Consider the following 23,741-nt stretch of genomic DNA (forward strand, 5'->3'; position numbering starts at 1 on the left):
TGGTATTACTCAGGGATCTCAATGTAATTTGCTCTTTTTTTATTCATCTGGGCATTATTTTAAAAACCGAACAAACATATTTATGGTTTAACTACTAGTTCAACCAAATAAATAATAAATAAATAAAGTATATACCATTAGTAGTATATGTCAATGTTGTAACTGTAATAATATTTTTTTTATGAATAACTGTAATAATATTACATCTTGTATATCTATTTCTGTTAAAAAAAAATTGGTTTAATGATTTTACAATATTTACAGTTTTTTTTATGTTGAATCATATTATTGATTTTTAGAAAATAGTCAAACCAAACTGATCTCTGATTTTTGGCTGAACCAGTTGAATCAACAGCTCGGTTCCTAACACCATTCATTGGATGCATTATGATTCTCTCTGAGTTATATAATAAGGAATAGCTCGCGCTCTTTATATTCTGTTATAAACGTGATCTAACTATTATCTAAATGGACCAATATTATGTGTGAAAGTTCAAACTCAACTTCTCATAAAATAAGAATACGAGTTATACCATTAGTCCGTTGGTAAAAATAATTGAATTCTTAATTACATGTGTGCAGGGGCGAAACTATCCTAAGGTTAGGGTATGCTCCAGTCTTGCCGGGCATCGCTTTTTATAAACAAGGAACAGGGTTTGTAGTAAGTTCAAAACTAGAGAGACATTAAGTCCGAACTGCCGGAAGATAAGCGATAAACTAAAAATCAAATTCGGGCCGGAAAAATCATGGATCTGCCAGTGTGTACACTTTCTCTTGGTGTATGCACCAATGCAAAGTCACATCCATTAGCATGAAAAAGTGATATTAAATTAGCTCTTCCAATTTCTGGTAGCCTAGTAGCTAGATAAGGACACTTATCTTTAGAGTACTATTAGATGTGTCCTCTCTGGTGCTATCATTAATACTTGTAAATGTTAGCCAACGGCACTGTTTTTCCATTTCAGTGTTTATAAAACACAAACCCATTCTTGATTCGTTCATGCCCTGCCAATATTTCCCTTCTACTCCAATCTCTTCTTCTGCATCTCTTAACAATATCTTAATTGCTGTTGATTTTCATCTTAGGTCTTGCATGGAATAAGGAGGTTCATGTAGTGCAGCCAAGGATGACTTGCCGGCTACGGTATCTCTAGCTACATATCTACATCTACACATGCATTTATATACATCATTTAAATCTAAAATAAGATGAAAGAATAATCATCATATAAATATAAAGTATAACACAAAAACTATAGAACAATATACAAGAAAATATGTATATTTATATACATCCATTAGCTATATATGCAGTTAATTGATCGGCAAGTCATCTCTGGCTACTCAACTGCCTCCTCTTTTCATGCTAGATTTCTGATGATGTTGGATCCAATGGTTGCCCCTCTAAGGTTTGAGCCAATTTATGTATTGTTTAGCAATTTTTTTAACCTAATTTTTCAGATATATCAGATACTGAAGGCATCAATCAAGCATTTCTAAAGTGGAAGCAATGGAGCTAGCTAGCTAGCAATCTTGGCCAGTTGCTTTCATAAGGAAAGGGTGCTAATTAAAGAGCTTGTTAATAATCTTTAAGTAGGTATATTTTTGGTTAGGTTTCAATTTCTGCACCCACTTGATATTAGCTATAATAGGCTGGGCCATTTCAACTTGCAAGGCTATATTTGAAAGAAAAAAAATACATTTGCTTCTATCAACTATAGTGTTGTGTCCATAAATAATATATTTTGTTAATTGTTGTTGTACTGTATATTTAGTTATTTAATTAATTTAATTTTATCCCATAGTTTGTTATGAACCTTTATGATTAAACACCATGATAAATGTTTTCTTTTTCCATTTTGATTAAAATTAGACTCATCTAAGATTTGAATCTCGTACATAATTTTAGAAACGACTCAAATATTTTTGATCTAATAAAATAAAAAAAATTAAAAATTAAAAAATATAACATGTTTTGCAATTTCAATACAATTATTTTTTTACAAGTTGAGATATACTTTTTATTTTATTTTTAGGCAATTTGAATCGCTGATTTAAAATTTGATCTTTCAGTCGAAATCCATTTTACCGTACCAATTTTTTTCTTCAGTGACGGAACTAGGGTGGGGCAGCTGCGCCATCCCGGTTCTGAGAAATTGACGAGTACCTAATAATTAGTTTAAATATGATCGAATAATTTATTTTTAAAAAAAATTAAGCCAAACGACAATATTATTTGGTCTATTTTTTTAAAAACAATTAAACAACATGCCGTTCGGTAAAAATAATAATAACCAAACGACGTATAGTTTGATCATGAGAAAATTCCGCTCCACCTGAATAAATTTCTTGGTTCTGCCACTGGTTTTAATATGTTCTACATCAATAATGGTTGATCACATTTTTAATTGGAGATTTAAATTTTTAAAAATTATAAGCTCGTGTTGAAATTACAATAAAATGCTAGTATTATTTATGATTTTATTTGCATTGAAGTCTATTAATTATCTGATTCAAATAGCATTCATAGTCATAGGTAAGACATTTAATTCTCATTTTTATCGGCAGATCTTTTAATTTATATTATGCACATGGCATTCTTCTTAGCACTGAGATATCCAGATGGATTGGACAATTCAAGAAATGAAAAATGAATGAACAAATTGTACTAATTATACATATAAATATTAGTAGTTTGTTCCAAGTTTACTTGAGCAAGTTGGCATGCAAAAACATGATCAGTTGCAGAGATTAATCAATTTGCGGGACACTTGAAAATGGGATGCTTATATGTATGTACTCTCTCTTTAATCATCAATGCAAGGTACTGCCTAACTGTTAGCTGTTTTATCCGATTACTAAACATAGCAATTTTTTCCATTTTAAGCTAAATGATTGTACTTTAACCATCATATGTTTTTTTTTATCACAGAAATGCACATGCTCCTTTGATTCTTTGCTTTAAATCTTTGATTTCTATCTATTTCACGAATTCTCTACTAATTGATTTTAAAATTTTGAGCTATTTCTATTCCATCAATATTACTTCAATTTTGACCAAACACAATAATATGATTGCTATTCTCATTTAACAAGAACTCATGGAGATTTCGAGTTTGAGTACATATACTATGTAGCTTACACATGCTCTTTGGAGCTCCAATGAATAATACAAAATAAGTTTAATGATGTCAAAAAGTGAAGTTTTTTCTTGACTTTTTAGACATTTATCAAAAAAATTCGAAAGTTGTAAATTTATCTTAATTTCATTAATTCGTCAGAACATCTTTCCAATTGGTAACTCTTCCTTTTTTCAATTTTTTCAAGGAAAAAAAAAACATAGTCAATTGTCACCAGGGCACAATTAAATTAATTTTGTCAAATTGGCTAGATTTTCAGCGAATTGGTCAAATTGAGATAAATTTACAACTTTCAAAAAAATTGGATAGATTTTGAATTTTTTTGTAGATATTTGGCACCATCAAACCTAAAAAAAATCACTTTAATTTATACAAGTTATAATAGTTTAGAAAAATAATATCAAATATGGTAACTCGTGATTCTCATATATCTTTCGTAGAAAAATATTACCAGTGCTATAAACTATTAGATTTACTGACTATAGTTTTTTCAGTGTCGTCTTGTTTTAATGTACATTTTCTCATTTAATATTGTGAGTATAAATAATTGTAGTATAGTCAAAAATGGTATTTGTCTTTTCTAGGTAGGCATATTACTAAATTGATCAAAAGTAAACTTATATAGATTCATTTAGAGGAGAATTGAAATTAATATAGTCTTCTCTTTCCCAGAAACTTGATGATAGAAAAACATAACTAAATTATTAATTAGCTATAAATTTATGTTCATGGATTCTTAACCTATATCATCTAATGTGGTTGCAATCACTGTGATGCATACATATAGATCAAATACATAAAAAATTCAATAGAAACAAGATAATCTCAAATAATATAGATAATTAACCTCCTCAATAAATCCCAATTGCTTAAGAAGCAAGAAATTAGTTTTCAGAATAACAACAAAAATTGAAATTACTTACGAAACAAAATGATGAAGACTAGCTAAATCAAATACGACATACTAAATCATATCTCTTTCATGTAAAACCTGTTTTATTTAGATCGGGAAAGTCATACGCTTTGATACAATCATGTGCTCCGGCTCGAATCCGAGTTTGTCCGTTGATGAGACTAGAAAGAGATAAAACCTTCAGCAACAAGTAAGCCAAACATGAGAACAAAAAGGCCAATAGTAATACATTGAGTTGGAGACATAGCAGTTTGTGAATAGGCTGACAAGGTGATGGCTGCTCCTACCAATCCTATTGAAAGTGCCTTCAGATTCTGATTCATTTTTTTACCTTCTGCTCTACAAATTTTTAGGGTTTTGAGGATTCAAGATTCAAGATTGAATGATTTTATGAAAGAATGGTAAGAGTTAGCTACATGTATAAGAGTTAGGTTTATGTCCTTTAAGGTCAGGTTTTGGCCAAAGTGATAGTAACATATAAAGTCAACTCTTTTGGAACAGATCTAAAAATTAATTTAATTTGGTTTGGCTCTTAAGGCATTGAAAACATCACTAATGATATTATATGCTGATGTATAATGAATATTTTTCTCGTACTAATTAGTAAGTTACAAATGGTGTTCATTACTAAAATGTTGGTTTATGAGAAAATGTTAAAAAAAAACTAGGAAAATCAATGATTAATTGACAAGTGCTGAAAGAGACGACTTATGTATTTTCTTTATTATTGAAATGGAAATTTTCCGAAAAAAAAAAGAAATAGCAATTTACTCCTCTAAACTTATAAATTAAGAAAATTAACCCAAAATTTAACTGTGAATCTACTTTAAATTATAAAAATAGAAACAAGGTTCTCACGATTAGTTTTAAAATACATATAATTGGGTAATTTTCACCCAAAATCCGTAAAATGACATCTTTTGCCACTAGAGTCCCTTTATTGTTATAACTAAACCTTTGAATGATAGTATAACGAGAAACATCATTGTCGTTCATTTTACAACTTTACCATCAGAAAATATTGATAGAACTCCTACAATTCAATTGACTTAGTAAATGAAAGCCATAAATGCAAAAAGAGTACACATTAGTGCTGCACTAATAATATTTAATTTTTTTTTTATCAAATATCGCTCATGTGTCGACATAAATATATTTTCTACATTAATGATTTCTATTTGACTTAGTAAATGAAAGCCATAAATGCATGTGTATTTTTTTGGTTAAAAAACTACAAAATGGACGACAAGTAATTTTTTCGTTATACCGTTTCAAACATTTTAAAGTTACGATAGAAAGAAATAAAAGTTTAGGGACTTCGGTAAAATTAGCCTATAAAATCAAAATAATGCTAATGTAATTTTTTTAAAATCTGCATAGAAATCAAACGACAGAACCTTTAGACGACATGGAGCTATCGTTTATCAATCAAATGACTAGCGGTATACTGGGCTGATGTTAATGGAATTGGAGGATCATGAGCAGAAACCACCACTGTCTCAACAAAAATTACTACAATTCTTTGCTACACTACCAGTCACATGCTCCGCTTTCTCTTCTCCCTCAACAACGAAAAGACCCATTTCAAAAAGGTCAGTTTTTTATTTTCCAGTAAACTCCATTTTTATAGCACCATCGCTAAACACCCTTCAAAAACTATCAATTTTGATGTAAAATTCAGTGGTATAGCTCAATCATTTATTTCTAAATATCCCCACTTCTTTAACCATACAAAAGAAACCCAAAGATTGAATCTTTATGGGGATAATTCTACCTCTTTAAAGCAATTTCTTTTAGATATATCTGACGTGGTTCCTCATTTGACACGTCCTTTTAGTAGAATTTTGAGGTTGAAGCCTGAAGATGTGCTTGCATTATTACTTGGTTTCCAATTACAATGTGGAAAAGTTGATGTTAGTAGTTCAAAAGTTGAGTCTTTATGGGGGATTTTTAAGTGTGTTAGTGATCAAGACAAGGGTTTCAAGCATTTGCCCAAGTCATGTGAGGTTATGGGATTGGTTCTTATTAGATATGGGATGTTTAGAGAGGTTCAGCTACTGCTTTTGGGAATGGAAAAGCAAGGAATTTCGTTGGATAACAATGAAATATATTCTAAGTTGATTGAAGGGTATGTTGGTGCTAGTGATTTGGAGAGAGCTGTGCTTATGTATGATCGAATGAGAGAGATGAATTCGGCTCCATCGTTGTTGTGTTATCATGTTCTGATTGATCTCATTGTGAGAATGAGGAGAACTAGATTGGCATTTCGAGTTTGTTTTGATATGGTGGATAGTGGGAGTAATTTGGGTGATAGGGAGATAGCTAGCGTTGAGAAAGTTGTTAGATTACTCTGCGAGGATGAAATGGTTCAAGAAGCAAGGAAGGTTATGAGGAAGGTTATGGCTTTAGGTTTTGGGTCCCGCGGCATTTTTATTGATGAGATTGCTTCTGGGTATTGTTCGAAGAAGGATTTTGAAGATTTGCATAGTTTTCTAGTTGAAATGAAGTGTTCGCCAAATGTGTTGGTTGGTAATAAGATTATAAATGGCTTCTGCCGCAATTATGGTGTAGAGAGAGCTGACATTTTCCGGTTAGAACTGGAGGATTTAGGTTTTAGGTCTGATGAAATAACGTTTGGTATCTTGCTGGGTTGGTGTTGCTTTGATGGAAATTTGAGGAGTGCCTTCATTTATCTGTCAGATGTTTTATCACGAGGCTTAAAGCCAAGTATATGGTCGTACAATGCCTTAATCGGTGCAATGTTTAGGGAGGGAATGTGGAAACATGCCCGAGATGTTCTCGATGAAGTGGTTAATATGGGAATGACCCCAAATTTATCAGTTTTCAGAACTCTCGTGGCAGGATTCTGCAAAGTTAGACAATTTGAAGAAGTGAAGATGATGGTACATGAGATGGTGAACTGTAATTTGATTGAATCCTCTTCTCTGGAGAATCCACTTTCCGAGGCATTCAAGGTCTTGGGGTTTAGTCCATTATCTATAAGGTTGAAAAGGGATAATAATGTGGGATTTTCTAAGACAGAGTTTTATGATAGCCTTGGAAATGGGCTCTATTTGGATACAGATCTAGATGAGTATGAAGAAAGATTAAATGGGATTCTTCAAGGTTCTGTGATACCTGATTTTAATTTGCTTATAAGCACGGAATGCAATGAAGGGAATTATAAGGCCACATTACCTTTGATAGATGAAATGGTCCAATGGGGTCAAGAACTGTCTGTGTCTATCCTATCAGCATTAGTGAAGCAGCTTTGTGCATCCCGATCACATATCAGGGCATCCATCCATCTTATTGAGAAAATGCCAAAGTTGGCTAACCAACTAGATGATGATGTTCTTAATTTGCTTGTCCGAGCATACTGCAAGAGTGGATTGGTATACAAGGGGAGGTTGATTTTTAATCAGATGCTTCTTAGGGATGCAAGAATTGAGAATGAGATTTACACTGATTTATTAGGTGGATTATGTAAGAAGGGAAAATTGAGAGATTTTCATGATTGCTGGGATATTGCTCGAAATAGAAAATGGTTACCAGGGTTAGAGGATTATAAATCTCTTGTTGATTGTCTATGCAATTGTAGGATGCCAAGGGAAGCACTGGAGCTTTTTGAAAGCATGATGGTATTCCATCCTCACTCTAGAGTTGAAATTTGTCATTGGTATCTTGAAAAGCTCTCTATCACAGGCTTTACGAGCATTGCACACAAGTTGGTGGATGAACTGCAATATCAGGGTTTCTTCGTTGATGAAATTTCTTATAACCACATATTAAGAGGGTTATGCAAGGAGAAAAATTATACTGCAGCCTTCACAATATTGGAAGAAATGTTGGCTAGGAACTGGATTCCATGCTTGGATGTTTCTCTTTTTCTGATTCCTCAGTATTGTAGTGCTAATAGACTAGATAAAGCCATTTCTTTAAGAGACATTAGTTTGATAAAGCAACCAGAATCTGAGTTTTCTGTCAATTATGCTCTAGTTAGAGGATTTTTCCAGACCGGCAAGGTTGGAGAAGCAGCTAGTCTAGTGCAGGATATATTGTTGAAGGGGGAATTTACTAATCCTGAAATTTATAACAATTTGTTGCAAGGATATTGCCAAGCTAATGACTTAAGGATCGTAAGACAGCTGCTTAGTGTTCTGATACGAAATTTTTTAAGCCTCTCAATCTCAAATTACGAGAATTTAGTACGCTTGATGTGTACGCATGGTAGTTTTACTTCTGCTTTAAGTCTGAAGGCGCTGATGCTAGCAAACAACAGGTATGATAGCCTCATCATTTACAACATTTTGATGTTCTATCTTCTCTCAGCTGGGCGCAGTGTGCATGTGATTAAAGTTCTGGATGAGATTCAGGAGAAGGGATTACTTCTTAATGAGGTTTCTTATAATTTTCTCATTTACGGGTTTTCAAAATGTAAAGATGTGGCTAGTGTGCAACACTATCTATCTACAATGATTTCTAAGGGGTATAGGTCAAACAATCGCAGCTTACGAACAGCAGTGACGTGTTTATGTGATCTTGGACGACTTAGTGATGCCTTGGAGTTGAGTCGAGAAATGGAAAAGAGAGGTTGGGTTCATGGATCGGTTGTTCAGAATGCAATTATCGAAGGCCTTCTTTCTCATAATAAGCTTCAAGAAGCTGAATATTTTCTGGACCGCATGGAAGAAAAAGATCTAATTCCTAATACAATCAATTATGATAATCTAATTAAGCGGTTTTGTTTCTACGGAAGATTGAATAAGGCGGTTGATCTTCTGAACATAATGCTGAGAAGAGGAAATCTCCCCAACTCTGCTAGCTATGATGCTGTTATTCATGGTCTCTGCTTAAGGAATCAACTAAGTGAAGCAATGGATTTCCATTCCGAGATGTTGCATAAGGATCTTAAACCAAGCATGAAGAATTGCGACATGCTTGTCCGCAAACTTTGCCAATTCGGACAAACTGGAGAAGCAGAAAAGCTCCTTATTTCCATGTCTCAGTTAGGTGAAACTCCAACAAAAGAAATGTACTCAGCTGTCATTAATAGATATCGTGCTGAAAATAATTCGAGTAAGGAATCTGAGCTCATACGAGTAATGCAACAGAGTGGTTATGAGCCAGATTTTGACACTCACTGGTCTCTCATAAGCAAGTTACAGCATTTTAAAGACAAAGGTATTCATAAAGACGACGATAATAGCAACAGCAGCGAAGGTTTCCTGTCTAGGCTTCTTTCTGCAAGTGGATTTTCTGATAAAAAGGATTCCAAATTCAAAATGGGATGATACACCCCGTAAAGATAACTCTTCTTAGCTTCATTCATTGATATATTACATTATTTCATTTGTCGATACAATGTTATGTGGATAGTCGATGGCCTGTATGTATATGGCTATGTTGCGCAATTTTTATTTTTATTTTTTTGAGTTTTATGTTTTAGCGTTTCTGTTTCTAGAAACGCTTTTGAAACTTCATCCCCTAACTCTATATTAATAAAATGTTCTTATAACAAATATCATTTAGCAGTTTTTTGTTTCTTGCTAATCCTATGAAGTCGAGATGGATTGGTCGGTTGGTTTGTTGCTATTTTGTACAAACTGCATAATGCATTGATATATCTGTTCTTCAACTCCATTTGAATCATCTGCAAATTTTCTTTGTGCTCAAGAAGAAAGAGAATTTAGTTGCAAGACTTTATCATTGTAATTGTTGTTTAATTTGATTCCCGGCATAAGTGAATGTGGGAACGCAAAAGACAGATTAAAAAAAATAAAAGTTGTGGTTCAAATTGTAAATATTAAGAGTTTGTATTAAAATTATAAAATACAATAAATTTAGTCCTTATTGCAATAAAATCTGTATTAAAACTACTAGGCTGAAACTAGAAAACATGAAAATGATGGTAAGTTTAAACAATTACATCAATTTTTAATTAGGTTCTTAGACTACTTTTTTTTTCCAAAAAAAAAGTTTAATTAAAAAAAATAGGCATTATTAAAGGCGAATTGGATTGGTTTAAAGATTAAAAATAATGAAAAAAGTGAAAGCAACTCCAATCAGGTGCCAACTAAATCCCTTCTGTCATAGTGAATCTAACTGCTCCCACATTCTTGGTTGGTATTAAATTAACTGCCACATGGACGAATGATGCATCTACACCTAGGAATCTAGTTTACTCCTAACTTTCAATTATGGATCTTCATTTAGTGAGTTTTTTTTTTAACCCCGAGCATCTATTTAAATAAAGTTTCATTATAAGTTTTATCTCAACACCCCGATAGCTGATTTAATTTTATTAAATATTAAAAAAACTATCAATACTAACATATTCAATATTAAGAAAACTATCAATACTAAATTTAATAATATATAAATTTATTCAATTCAAACAATTTAATTATTAATAAATTTTATAAAATTAAAATGATTATGTTGTAGTTATATAATTATTCTTTTTATTTAATACGATTCAAATGATTTATAATATAAATAATAATAAACATTAAAAAGACATTTTTTTTTTGTCATTTAATAATATCAAAAATTACAAGTAATCAAATTTCACAAAATCATAACAAGTAGTATGTCTAAGTTAACAACAGTTATCGACTATATATCAACAAAAACTAGCACATTGCAGCAACAACTTAATTATCAACAACAATTAATGAGTAATCAAACAGATCCCAAAACTAAGTATGAAGAGTTTTGGGCTTTTTACAAAAATACATATTTTCAACTAAAAGTTAGCTAAAATACTTCCTGATTTTTCTGTTTTGTAAAAATACGCTTTTTGGTATTATTATTGGTAGCTTATTTGGAAAAGAGGTTTTTTTTTAAAAAGAAAAAGTTAAAAAAATATTTTTACAACAGCACTAAATTTAAGTATTCTTTTTGCAAGAAATTCAAAAAAAAAATGCATGGTGTAATTTTTTCAAGAGTTTTTCCACCCATGCGATCGTGTAAGATTAGAATCTGAATTAATTAATCGACATTGATATAACAACCGAAATGAAAAAAGTAAATTCGTTTACAAATATGATAAGCAAAGGATATCCATTCTCTTGCCGAAACATATATTATAATCTAAGCTAAGAAAATTCGAGAATTGCAACCACTTTCCAAATTAGGGTTGTATTTAGGATTAGTTGGGTTCCTATAATAAGTCATTTCATACTTTCCTTAAAATTAAGAAAAAGCATTCATTAAATAATAAGAGTCAGTACGGCAGGTGTTAACATATATTAACATTAAATTTTGTAGCAAAAGTTATACATTCAAATATATAAGAAGAGTTATTATTTATTTGGGAAAAGGTTCAAAAATGATCCTAAGGTTGCCACTCAGGCTCTTATAGCCCCTTCATGTTTTCGAGTTTCAATTATGACCCTCATGTTACTAAAATTTAAAATTTGCACCCCTCTCATTTTAATATTTTAAGTAACAGTGTTGTAGAGAGGATTGCAAATTTTAGGTTTTAATAACATGGAGGTCATAATTGAGCCTAAAAAAACATGAAGCGGCTACAAGAGCTTGGGTGGCAATATTAGGGTCATTTTTTAGCCTTCTCCCTTATTATTTTATATAGCATATAGACAATCTTGCTCATTGTTATTAGATTATTTTTGTAAAATATTTAACGGAGTCAATAGTTAATTAGAATAATGTCAAATATTATCATGGTAAAATTACTACAAACAATCAAATATGTATAGTTAATGAAAATACATTTTCATCAGTTGGGGATTTCCTTACATTCAAATAGATGACCAGATAAGAGTTTAATCGTGTAGACTCGGGCCATCTCTTTAACCACTACCCATAGTTTGTAAAAATTGAAACAAATTGAATAACCAAATCAAAATTTGATTTGTTTGTTTTGAAATTATATATAAAAAATTAAATTTGTAGTCTAGTGTTCACTTTTGGTACAAATTAAATCAAAATAACAATCTGAATCAGCTTGATTCAAACAATTTAAAAAAATATAATTAAAATTTCAATTTGATTCGGTTCGGTTAGGTTTAAATGAATTGCACGCATCTAAACAACATTGCTTAATTTTGGTGCTTGTGCATGCAGGGTCGATGGACTGTCCCTAAGACCAAAGTGGGCCATGGCCCCCTCAAAAAAACCTTTGTTAGGTCTGTAAATTTTTTAGTTGAAATTTATAATTATCTCAATTTTTTTATATATATTTATGTCTATAGGCCGTTTAAATTTAAATTGAGAGCTATTAAAATATTTAGATTTAAAATCACAATAACATATCAATTAGAAATAACATTCTCTCTATCAATTGTTAAGCTCAATATATGATCACTATCATAAATAAGTCAAATTATATAATAATCTTCATTAACATCTCAATTCAAAAAAATCAATATTTAGCATTAGTTATTAATTATTGAAAATAAATAAAATATTATGAAGATTTTATCTAAAATTATAGTGGCCGAAGAAATAAGTTTTGTAAAATTGATTGCAAATAACTTAAAATTTAATTTTAATTGAGTTGAATTTAAGATTTAAAATAATTAGTTTTGAGTCAACTTTTAGGAGAGTGAATTAGCCTATTAGGTTCAAATCGAACCTAATTAATTTAATTTTTAATTTTTTTTACAATTAAATCAAACTAACTTACAAAAAAAATCATTATTCTAAACCGAATCGTACTAAACTAATAGGTTCATATGAATTTTTTACTTCAGATATTTTTTTTTTCATTAGTTAGTTGGAAACTAAACTGGATTTTTTTACTTTGAAAATCGAATTGAATATGATAAATACACAAAAAAATTATATACATAAATTAATAATAAACTTAGGTTGGCCACTTTGTGCATGTGCATGTAGATGGAAATTCTTACGGATTTACATGCATGATCACTTGTTAATGATTAATAATGTACATTTAACTAGTAATAAAAATGAATACTCATTATTTTAAGCAACACTTAAAATTAAACCGTTTGGTGTAGTATACTTGATTAAGATAATAAATGTCTTCTATATAAACTAGCTCCTTGATCTTCTTCTTGAACTCAACTTTTCTAGCAAAAACTTTCCCTTGAAAAACTCATCCTTGGCTCATAACCCTAACCCTAAGCTACCAAAATGAAAACTGATGCAAATGAGGTTGGTGTGACTTCTTCCCAAAAAGGAGTTAAGAGAGGAGTCTCTATATTAGACTTCATCTTGAGACTTGTTGCTTTAGTTTCCACTCTAGCCAGTGCAATTATCATGGCAACTACTAATGAAACCCTCCCTTTCACTACGCAATTTATCCGGTTCAGGGCCGAATATGACGATCTTCCAACTTTCACGTATGTTAATGTTTGTTTATTTCTATATTTTTAATAAAGATTACATAGAAATTGGAAAATTAGAATTACATAGTAATTTCGAGGTTCGGATTTGATTAATTTTTGTTGATCGAACAGGTTTTTTGTTGTTGCCAATATTGTTGTGAGCGGCTATCTACTCCTATCTCTTCCACTTTCTATCTTCAACATTGTGAGAAGTAGTACAAAAAATAGTAGAATTCTCTTGGTCATCTTCGATACGGTAAATAAATAATTGATTCTATTTAATCTTTTGTTGTCTATAATTATGCTAGACAGCATTCTGCTATAATTGCGAGTTTTATTTCTCCCACAAGCTTTTCCCTCTCCGATTAACCCAAAAAAAAAAATATTGATTCTATTTGATATTTTGTTGTCTATAATGATGCTAGCTCGCGAAATAATGTTGTCGTCCTTGATATGCACCTGTAGGTGATGCTGGCTCTCTTAACTGCCGGAGCATCTGCAGCAGCAGCTATTGTTTACTTGGCACACAAGGGAAATACTAAAACAAACTGGTTTGCTATCTGTCGACAATACAACTCTTTCTGCGAGAGAATCTCTGGTTCCTTGATCGGATCATTTGTCGGTGTTGCTGTGTTCATACTGCTTATCTTGTTGTCTGCATTCGCCATTTCTCGGCGAAACTGATTAATCTGTTCCTCCAGCATCAACCAAACTTATAATTAATGATCACGGTGTGCCCAGATTCTTGTGTGATGCTAGTCGGTTTGTTCATGTGATATTTTATCATCTGATTTCTTTGGTTTGTTGTATATGTGTGATGCAATGTATTGATGTTATGGTGTAATATGAATGCTGATTTGAGTATAAATTTATTTGTTGCTTGTTCATCATGTAAACTGTTTTCTTTATATTGGTTGTTCATCAGAAATTCTAGCGGAGAATGCCCCTTAATGCTTCAGTTTCAAAAGCACCTCTAAATGGAAAATTTTAAAATTATTTTCACCTAAATTGGGAATAGCCTAGGAAAGAATCTTTCAGCCCAAAAGTAGTAAAGTTTAAGTTGTTAGTTAGTATACAAAAATGGGTAAAAAATTTAAGACTAACAAAAGAATATTCCACTATTTTTTTTTTTAATTCTTCCCACTTCCAAGGGAGGCAGGTAGATTAAAGCATCAAAAAGATTAAATTTTTTATTGACATACTGATACTGCTCTTATAAACTCCTGATTGGCAGTATTATAGTATACAAGATACTGAAGGATGACAGTTTTAACAAAATTATAGGTAAATGATGTAAAATAATTAGGAAGAGGTCCATCAATGCCAGATAAGTAAACGCTGAGAAAGAAAATTGTAGAGAATATCATATAGATTAATATATTTTGCAACACACTCTTAACTACATATGAAAAACAGAAAATGCAAAGTGCCATCTAAATTTCAGTATTCTAACTAAGTTTGCTTAATCTAAGCATGCCTAATTACTAGCAGTATACTTCATATCGCCAGGTTAAAATGTTTTGAAGTTATCGAATTATAGACCATTTACATTTCGGTAACCAAAGTTTCATTTGTTACATTTTAATAATCCAATTTTTATTTTCGTTTCAATAAGTAGAGACGGAGTTAGAAATTTTAACTTGGGGGTCAAATTGCAATATATATATTATATATGGGGAGGTTGATTTTGAAACTTGTTGGGGGCCAAATTATAATGTAGTTTTAACATACTAGTTTCGCATTACGTGCTATGCACGTGGCTCGTAACGTAACTCCTCAATGAACAAATTAGTAAATTTATTGTAATTATATTAATTTTTTTATTTATAATTAATATTAAATTAGTTAAGGATTTTTATAAAAGTAAATATAATATATTCAGTTATTAATTTTTTTTATACTGAATTTATTCTTCCTTTGATTTTATAATAACCATAATTAAATAATTAACTTAATTTTATTAATAATATTTTTAAAAATAATAAAATGAAAATTAAAATAATAATATATCGACCAAATGCAGTATTTTAATTTTGTAATTCAATTAAACTAAAAGATAGATATTCCTACTAATTTGGAGAAAATTTAGTTATTCTCTACATACTAAAAACTAAATTAGAGATAATTTAGCTACCTATTCTAATTAGGACTTTAATTACAATAATGATTAATTAAATAACTAATTAGTTAATGACTATAAAACCTAAAAATGTCACTAAAAATATAGCAGTAAACTGAAAAGGACTATTCAGTAAATTTGTCTGCCCCCCCCCATCCGTGCTTTTATATGTATTTTAACATATATATACCAATTCTAATAATTTTTAAAAGTTGGAGGGCCATCCAATGCCTCCCTCTGCCAGTGACAATAAAATGATACTCATTCATTTCAGGTGAAATTTTAATGACATGGACATGGTTACTCATTGGACGCGTTTCGATTTTGTTTTGATATGATGGATAGTGGGAGTAATTTGAGTGATCGTGAGATCGTTAGCATCTACAACGAAAGCACGGAAACTTGATAAAGTTGCATTTCCCGTTTCGGAATGCAACTACCAAAGGCTTTTTTTTCTCATAATAAGCTTCACAAAGCTGAATAGTTTCTGGACGGCATGGAAGATAAAGATCTAACTCTAATACAATCAATTATGATAATCTAATTAAGCGGTTTTCTTTCTACGGAAGACTGCATAAGGCGGTTGATCTTGTGAACATAGAGGAAATACCAAATTCTGCTGGCTATGATGCTGTTATCCTTGATCTCTGCTTAAGGATTCAACTTGATGAATCAATGGATTTCCATTGTGAGCATGAAGACAATCGACATGCTTGTCCGCAACTTTGCCAATTCGAACAAACTGCAGAAGCAGAAAAGCTCCTAGTTCTATGTCTCATTTAGGTGAAACTCCAACAAAAGAAATGTACTCCTGTCATTAATAGATATCGTGTTCAAAATAACTGAGGAAGGAATCTAAGCTCATAGAAAAATGCAAGAGTGGTTATGAGCCAGATTTTGACACTCACTAGTCTCTAGACCTACCTGTTCATGGGTATGGGTAAGGCCGGGCTTGGCGGGCTTTACTAATTTTTTGTAAGCCCGAGCCCGTTCAGGGCTTTATTTTTGCTATCTAAGTCCAGCTCTTATACTCTATATATGCAGACTCGAACCGGGTTTATATGAAAATTGCGAAAAACAAAAAGTCCAGCCCACCTATAAAATAGATGGCGTTTTGGTCTTGGGCCCGGGTCGGGTTTGGAATGAAAATTTATTGTCCAAACCCGACCCTAGAGGGATGGGACTGGGCCGGCGGACCGGGTACCCAAACCTATGAACATGTGCAGTCTGTAACAAGTTAAATCATTTTAAAGACAAAGGGATCCATAATCACGAGGATAAAAGCAAAGATTTCCTGTAAAGCTTCTTTCTGTAAGTGGATTTTCTGATGAAAGGGATAACAAGTTCAAATTGGGATGATACAGCCCGTAAAAATAGGTCCTCTTAGCTTCACTAATTGATATGTTACATCGTTTCATATGTTGGTATAGCGTGACATGGATTGTAGATGGTTCGAATGAAGAATTATGTTGCTCAGTTTTGTTTCCACAAACGCTTATAATGAAACTCTAAAATTTTATGTTTAAAACTAGATGTTTTTACGATTTTTTCGTTTCGGCATTTCTATTTCCGTGTTACATAGATGTTCAGTTTAGCTGCTTTGATTTCCTAAGGGCATTTACAGATATGAGAGCTTGATATGATGCCAAAAGCTTAACTACAAATTGATGAGAGTTGATTCTTGGATCTCACTCAGATCCTTTACTTTGTTTCTTGGTAATCTTACAGGGTTGAGGTGGATTAGTTGGTTTTGTACTACCAACTGCATTTTGATTTATTTGTTGTTTAACTCATTTCCATGACACTGGGCAACCTTTGATTTGTATCATTTGCAAATTTTCTTTTCTGCTCAAGAATTTATAATTGTTAGATACCAGGTTTCCATGACACTGCTTGCCCTACTCCATTCAATCATTTATAATTGTTTTTTCAAGGGCTCAAGAAATTTTTGATACAAGTTTTATAGGATGAAGTCATTTAACATCATACTTCCAAGTTTAATTGAAAAATTGCCGTTTATAAAGATGAATTGGATTGGATTGGATTAAAGATGGAATCCAATTATATGCCAATTGAATCCCTAGTGTCGTAGTGAATCTAACTACTCCATGATTAATTAGAATAGGTTTCCAATATCACTGGGGTAGGAAATATTACAATTATGTATACTTAGTCCGGTCCATTTTCATCAGTCTCGGCTAGACTAGATGGGGTTAATTGAGTAAAGTCGGGCTATTGTACCTCCAAACGGGTGTGCATATATTATAACAAATCAATAAATTCGTTTTTAAATTATATGTAAAAAAATTGGTTTAAGAAATTAAGGTCTAATCACCCAACGATTCCTCAAATTTTCAACTTTCAAAATAACCTACAAGTTCGATACTAACAGGGCTGTGAATGAACCTAGCCAAGCCGAACTTTGAAGCTTTCATATTCGGCTTGTTACATGAACGTGACCGTTCGTTCGAGTTTTGAATATGGTGTTTACAGTGTTTATATTCGGTTTGTTTCAGCTCGTGTTTGTTCGTTTAACTGCTAAATAAACGAGCTCATGAACAAGCTCGGGAACATACTAAAGGAGCTCATTCGTTTAACAGCTAAATGAACAACAAGAATAACCGAAACTACATAGTTTTGTTTTGTTTTTATCAAAACTATATAATTTTGTTTAAAACAAAATACTTTTAATGTTTAAAAAAATATTTTATATTTATTTAGATACGACTAGCTAGTTTGCAATACTTTTATTGAGTTGCTATATGAGCCAATTCACGAACTCTTTATCGAGCAAGCTCGTTCACAAACTCTTAATCGAACTTGTCCACAAACAGTTAAACGAGTTATGCGTGAACTTTAACGAACCAAATACCACTATGTTCATATTCAGCTCGTTTCAATAAATGAACATAAAATCAAGCTCAAACTCGATTCGTTTATGATACAAACGAACACGAACGAAGCTCTTATCAAGCCGAACACCGAATTGCTCACGAGCAGCTCGGTTCGTTTACAGCCTTAGATACTACATATTGTTATAAATTTAAATTCACAATACCCACTCCTAAACGATATTGCATAATTTTGGTGCTGGTGCTTGTGCATGTATAAGGGAAATTATTACGGATTTACATGCATGGTCACTTTTAACAATCAAACTTTAATTAAAAAATTAATATTTATCATTAAAATTATACTACTATGCTTGGTTTAGAAAATAAATGTCCCCTATATAATACCCATTCCTATATCTTGTTCTTGAAGTGGCATTAATTTGATATCTCAACTTTTCTTTCAAAATCTTTGCCTTCCAAAACTATATTTTGAGTCCAAAATGAAAAGTGAGGCTATTGAGGTTGGTGTGACCAAGGCCAAGGATTCTTCAACCCAAAAAGGAGTAAAGAGAGGAGTGTATATACCAGACTTCATCTTGAGGGTTGTTGCTTTAGTTACTACTCTAGCCAGTGCAATTATCATGGCAACTACTAATGAAACACTTCCTTTCGCTACACGATTTATCCGATTCAGGGCCGTGTACTACGATCTTCCAACTTTGACGTATGTTAATATTCTTTTATTTATATATTATTAATAAAGATTACATTTAAATTGACACAATCGTAATCATGCAGTAATTCTGCGGTTTAACTTTTGTTGATCCAACAGGTTTTTTGTTGTTGCCAATTTCGTTGTTAGCGGCTATCTACTCCTATCTCTTCCACTTTCTATTTTCAACGTTGTGAGAAGCAGGGCAAAAAATAGTAGAATTCTCTTGATCATCTTCGATACGGTAATAATTGATTTTATTAAATATTTTTTAGTCTGATAATGATTCTAAAACTCAAGTTTGCTGTCTCTGGTACATACCTGTAGGTGATGCTGGATCTCTTAATGGCTGGAGCATCAGCAGCAGCCGCTATTGTATACTTGGCACACAACGGAAATACTATAACAAACTGGTTTGCTATCTGTCGACAATTCTATTCTTTCTGCAGGCGAATCTCCGGTTCCTTGATCGGATCCTTTGTTGGTGTAGCTGTGCTCATACTGCTAATCTTGATGTCTGCATCAGCCCTTTCTCGACGAAACTGATTGATCTGTTCCTCCTGCATCAACGGAACTTATAATTATAACGATCATAGGGTGCATGATTTCTTGTGTAACGCTTGTCAGTTTGTGTGTGATTGTTTAGAAGAGTATGATTTATGAGATATTTACTCGAGTGATTTCTTTGTTTGTATGTGTGATGTAATGTATTGATGTAATGGTGTATTCTGAATCCTGATGTGATTATAATTAATTGATCTGTTGCTTGTTCATGATGTAGGCAGGTTTAATTTTTCACAACTTTTCTTTATTTATGTCGTACTCTTATTTAGTTAAGGAGATTTGGGGGATTGAATTTCTGAACATCCTATGCACTACAAGGCAAACATTAATGTCTTTCCAAGAATTAGTGCTTTTGTAGGGTTAACAAACAAATTATTCAACTCAAAAAATTTAAGCATGAATAAATCTTTTTAATTTGTGCTGAAAAGACTAACTTAAAGCAAAATGTCCTTCAATCCAAAAGGTTAAACTTGTGTAAGCAAAAGCCTACCTTTGGCTTTTGTATTGAATAAGTTACTTAAACTAAATTGTTGATCGTCCAATGATAGAGGAGTTCTTCTATACCAGATGAAAAGGGTTATTAAGAAACTATTGTTTATGTTATACTGTTTTGATTTCAGTCTACCAATTAAAATGACAGCATGATTTTTTTCTCTTACCGTCTATAGATAACTAAAGACCAAATGAATATTAATTCAGAGGGATAGAGAAAAAGTAATCTTTTGACTACTATGTTCATATTTAAAACTAGCAACATAATATTCCACTAATGATTTTTGTAAGTACAAAATCCTCCCATTTTCAAGGAAGGCAGTTAGATAAAGCATCATTAAAGATATATTTTTTTAATCTATGTGTTATTGACATTACTGCTCTTTAACAGTCATTATTAATTTCATGAAAGTTTTGTTGGACAGGTCAAGTAATGAATATAATATACGCTTGAGGATCTCAGCAATCATGTGAAGGTAAAAACTTATAACAAAATTCCAAAGATAAAGAATGTAAAATAAGGAAGAGGTTCTATCAATGCCAGATAAGTAAACACTTAGAAAGACGATTGTATAGATCAATATATTCTGCAAGACTGCAACACACTCTTAACCACATATGATAAGCAGAAAGTGCAAAGTGCCATCTCAACTTCAGTATTTAACTAAGTTTGCTTAATCTAAGCACGCCTAAACTAGCAGTATTCTTCATTATCCCCTAGTATTAAAGAAGCAATCAGCAAAATGCAACTTCTTTATAGGTGTAAAGTATGATCAAGCCAAACTACCAGCGACAAAATAATTTTTAGTTTGTTTATGTTTTGTATTATGGTTATTTTTCTGAAAGTTAGACTGGGGTGGACTTTGTAGTTTCTAGATATTTATTCTTCGAAATTTTGATCAATTAAATCATGGAATTCCTAATCTAGTTTCGGTCCATACTTTCACACCAATCAATCAGAAATTAACACATTTTACACATTTTTCTCTACTTATTTTTTTATTTTAAAAATATGTGAGCTTTTGATTGGTTGGGTCATGAATGAAGTATGGACAGGGCTAAGTATGAATCTCTTGAACAGCCTTTATGTTTTCGTGGCATTATAGTCTCACCAGTGGTTGTGTTCCTCAAGCCAGCATTCTTACTTCAGAATCCTCCACCCATACTCAGAGTTTGCTAATCCAATTTCAAAGCCAATCCTTAACATTCTTGTTGGTCAGCAAGCATTAGTTCACTAAAGAAGTTTCAAAGAAATGGAAAAAGGATAAATATACAATCCCAAGATAAATAACTGTAGTCTGTATTCAAACAAATGGAAAAAGGATATGATATCATTGCTCACCAACTTGCTGATCATGATTGTATGTTTCTTGAATTTAACTTGTGTTTTGAATCAAATAAGAATTCCATTAGAGCTTTTTCATCTCCTTCAATTAGGCTATATCCAGTCTCCTTCCTCGCTCCACTATCGTCCAATAATTTCCTTACCTTCTCAGCCCCATCCCATTCACCTATTGATGCATATATGTTAGACAATAACACATAATCCCCACTTTCATCCCTTCTCAATCCAAGTAGTTTTTCATTTGCACACCTACCCAACTCGACATTTCCATGTACTCTACAAGCCCCCAGCAGAGTCCTCCAAATGATAGCATTAGGTTCAATCTTCATCTTATCTATGAATTCAAATGCCTCATTTAATAGCCCCGCCCTCCCTAACAAATCAACCATGCACCCGTAGTGCTTTACATTTGGATCTATATGATATTTTTCTTTCATAAGATTAAAATATTTACGACCCTCTTCAACTTTGCCAACATGACTACAAGCAACTAGCACCCCGACAAAAGTTATTTCATCTGGCATAGTATTTTTTAGCCTCTGCATCACTGTAAACACATCAATTGACTCCTTGGCATGGCCATGCAAAGCCAATCCTACTATAACTGAATTCCATGTTGAAACATCTTTCGTCCTCATCCCGCTGAAAACTTCAAGTGCCCTTTCAACACTCCCACATTTAGCATACATGTGTATAATTGCATTCCCTAATAAGACACTTAAATCTCCCAAGCTCATCTCTAATATTGAACAATGCACTTTTCTACCAACCTCCAGATCTCCCAAATCTGCACAAGCTGATAAAAGGCTCAACATTGTAACCTCATCTGGCTGCTCTCCAACACTTCTCATCTCTTCAAACATTTCTAATGCTTTCTTAGTCTCCCCACAGAGCACATACCCTGAAATCATTGCATTCCAAGTCACAACATCTCTTTTAGAAACCTCGTTAAAGAGTTCCCTAGCGCAACCCATCTCCCCTCTTTTAACATAAGCAGTAATCATCACATTCCAAGCGACCAAATCTTTCATAGGCATCTCATCAAACAACCTCCTAGCCACACATAATTCTCCTCTCCTTGCATATCCAGCAGTCAAAGCAGACCAAGCAACAACATCATTTTCCGCTGAGCCATCAAAAATGGTCCGAGCTATCCTTAAATCCCCAAATTTAGCATGATAATAAATAAGGGTATTTCTCACAAATGTATTTTCTTGAAACCCAAATTTCAAAACCTTCCCATGGATACAAAACCCCATGATTTTCCATTCAAGCCTAGTACACGCCTTAAGCAAGAACGAAAATGTATATTTATCGGGCTTTATACCACGATTCTCCATCTGGGTATAGAGTGAAATTGCTTTTAAAGGTTTTTGACTTTGAGCTGAGCCTCTCATCATGGTGTTCCACATGAAGATATCTGGTTCAGTAATTTGATCAAACAGTTGGTGGGCATAGTCCATAGTGCCGGAAATGACAATCGCACTTGCGAAAATGAGCTCTCTTAAAGCATATGAGGTTGAATTGAAACCTTTTATAATAAGGGTAGCGTGAATTTGCTGTAATGATCGAAGATTTTTGCAATTCTGCCATAGGCTCGAAGGTTGCTGGCGTTGGGTACTCCTGTCGTTCGGTCTTTTCCTTATCATGACACGAAAACGACTCCGTTTTAAATCCTCCCCCGCTTTTCTCGTTTTTTCTAGCGGGAATTCCATTTATGATTAAATCATTTAACGGGCCGTGCTGGACTCTGGCCTGAGATTTTCTTAGCTCTGGCCCAAGTAGAAGGAATGTTTAGATTACTAGCCTGTTTATATTTTTATTTTATGACTTCTTTGGTGTAATTAAAAAAAAGGTTTATATTTTTACTTTATAATCCAAAGAAAATTCAATTTTAATTAATATAAGGTTGACTTTAATTGACATCAAATCTATTTAACATTACAATCATGAAAGGACTCGAAGAAGAAATCTCGGCTAACTTCGTCTGTACCAGCAGTAGCGGTAAGTGTAAAGGACACATAGGCGCTGAATCGGGTTGAACTTTTTTTTCACATCAAATCATGAGGTTTAAAATGTAAATTTCAAAGACATGAGTCATAAACTATAATTCTATACAAAAATGAGTCATAAAATATAATTTTCTAGTTAGCATTACTCTTACTTTACCAAAATACTACATTATATAGTGATTTTAAAATTGAACATATCACAACAACAAACAAAGATTTGATTTTTTTTTCTGGTATTTGATTTATGTATAGAGATATAAAGCACTGAATGAATGTCACTTGGACGGATC

The 23,741-nt window shown here is 32.4% G+C and overlaps 5 protein-coding genes across 5 annotated transcripts; 3 read left to right on the forward strand and 2 right to left on the reverse strand.

The window, feature by feature from the left end:
* Positions 1–3,944: 3,944 nt before the first annotated feature.
* Positions 3,945–4,546, reverse strand: LOC126678128 (uncharacterized). The gene has a single exon (XM_050373010.2). The coding sequence runs from the start codon at positions 4,374–4,376 to the stop codon at positions 4,215–4,217; it is 162 nt and encodes a 53-aa protein (XP_050228967.1). The 5' UTR covers positions 4,377–4,546; the 3' UTR covers positions 3,945–4,214.
* A 906-nt stretch (positions 4,547–5,452) lies between these two features.
* On the forward strand, positions 5,453–9,575 carry LOC126678733 (pentatricopeptide repeat-containing protein At5g15280, mitochondrial). Its single transcript, XM_056105462.1, has 2 exons — positions 5,453–5,645; positions 5,851–9,575. Exons 1-2 carry the CDS (start codon positions 5,531–5,533, stop codon positions 9,345–9,347), a joined length of 3,612 nt encoding a protein of 1,203 aa, XP_055961437.1. The 5' UTR covers positions 5,453–5,530; the 3' UTR covers positions 9,348–9,575.
* A 3,523-nt stretch (positions 9,576–13,098) lies between these two features.
* LOC126678801 (casparian strip membrane protein 5-like) lies at positions 13,099–14,260 on the forward strand. Its single transcript, XM_050373707.2, has 3 exons — positions 13,099–13,388; positions 13,506–13,629; positions 13,839–14,260. Exons 1-3 carry the CDS (start codon positions 13,180–13,182, stop codon positions 14,055–14,057), a joined length of 552 nt encoding a protein of 183 aa, XP_050229664.1. The 5' UTR covers positions 13,099–13,179; the 3' UTR covers positions 14,058–14,260.
* A 4,566-nt stretch (positions 14,261–18,826) lies between these two features.
* On the forward strand, positions 18,827–19,811 carry LOC126679548 (casparian strip membrane protein 5-like). Its single transcript, XM_050374595.2, has 3 exons — positions 18,827–19,050; positions 19,159–19,282; positions 19,366–19,811. The coding sequence occupies exons 1-3, from the start codon at positions 18,827–18,829 to the stop codon at positions 19,582–19,584; spliced, it is 567 nt and encodes a 188-aa protein (XP_050230552.1). The 3' UTR covers positions 19,585–19,811.
* On the reverse strand, positions 19,279–23,130 carry LOC126679547 (pentatricopeptide repeat-containing protein At5g15300). Its single transcript, XM_050374594.1, has 3 exons — positions 21,437–23,130; positions 21,207–21,328; positions 19,279–19,598 (listed from the first exon to the last, which is right to left on the reverse strand). The coding sequence occupies exon 1, from the start codon at positions 23,086–23,088 to the stop codon at positions 21,448–21,450; it is 1,641 nt and encodes a 546-aa protein (XP_050230551.1). The 5' UTR covers positions 23,089–23,130; the 3' UTR covers positions 19,279–19,598; positions 21,207–21,328; positions 21,437–21,447.
* Positions 23,131–23,741: the final 611 nt, after the last annotated feature.

Source organism: Mercurialis annua, linkage group LG4 (genome assembly GCF_937616625.2).
Source record: "Mercurialis annua linkage group LG4, ddMerAnnu1.2, whole genome shotgun sequence".
NCBI lineage: Eukaryota > Viridiplantae > Streptophyta > Magnoliopsida > Malpighiales > Euphorbiaceae > Mercurialis > Mercurialis annua.

What these genes read in the sequence shown, in the direction of transcription:
- LOC126678128 (XM_050373010.2), bottom strand. Translation starts at nt 4,376, where the DNA reads ATGAATCAGAATCTGAAGGCACTTTCAATAGGATTGGTAGGAGCAGCC.
- LOC126678733 (XM_056105462.1), top strand. Translation starts at nt 5,531, where the DNA reads ATGAGCAGAAACCACCACTGTCTCAACAAAAATTACTACAATTCTTTG. An exon ending in AAAAGACCCATTTCAAAAAG is followed by an intron (nt 5,646 to 5,850) that starts GTCAGTTTTTTA and finishes AATTTCTTTTAG; the next exon opens with ATATATCTGACGTGGTTCCT.
- LOC126678801 (XM_050373707.2), top strand. Translation starts at nt 13,180, where the DNA reads ATGAAAACTGATGCAAATGAGGTTGGTGTGACTTCTTCCCAAAAAGGA. An exon ending in GACGATCTTCCAACTTTCAC is followed by an intron (nt 13,389 to 13,505) that starts GTATGTTAATGT and finishes TTGATCGAACAG; the next exon opens with GTTTTTTGTTGTTGCCAATA. An exon ending in TCTTGGTCATCTTCGATACG is followed by an intron (nt 13,630 to 13,838) that starts GTAAATAAATAA and finishes ATGCACCTGTAG; the next exon opens with GTGATGCTGGCTCTCTTAAC.
- LOC126679548 (XM_050374595.2), top strand. Translation starts at nt 18,827, where the DNA reads ATGAAAAGTGAGGCTATTGAGGTTGGTGTGACCAAGGCCAAGGATTCT. An exon ending in TACGATCTTCCAACTTTGAC is followed by an intron (nt 19,051 to 19,158) that starts GTATGTTAATAT and finishes TTGATCCAACAG; the next exon opens with GTTTTTTGTTGTTGCCAATT. An exon ending in TCTTGATCATCTTCGATACG is followed by an intron (nt 19,283 to 19,365) that starts GTAATAATTGAT and finishes ACATACCTGTAG; the next exon opens with GTGATGCTGGATCTCTTAAT.
- LOC126679547 (XM_050374594.1), bottom strand. Translation starts at nt 23,088, where the DNA reads ATGATAAGGAAAAGACCGAACGACAGGAGTACCCAACGCCAGCAACCT.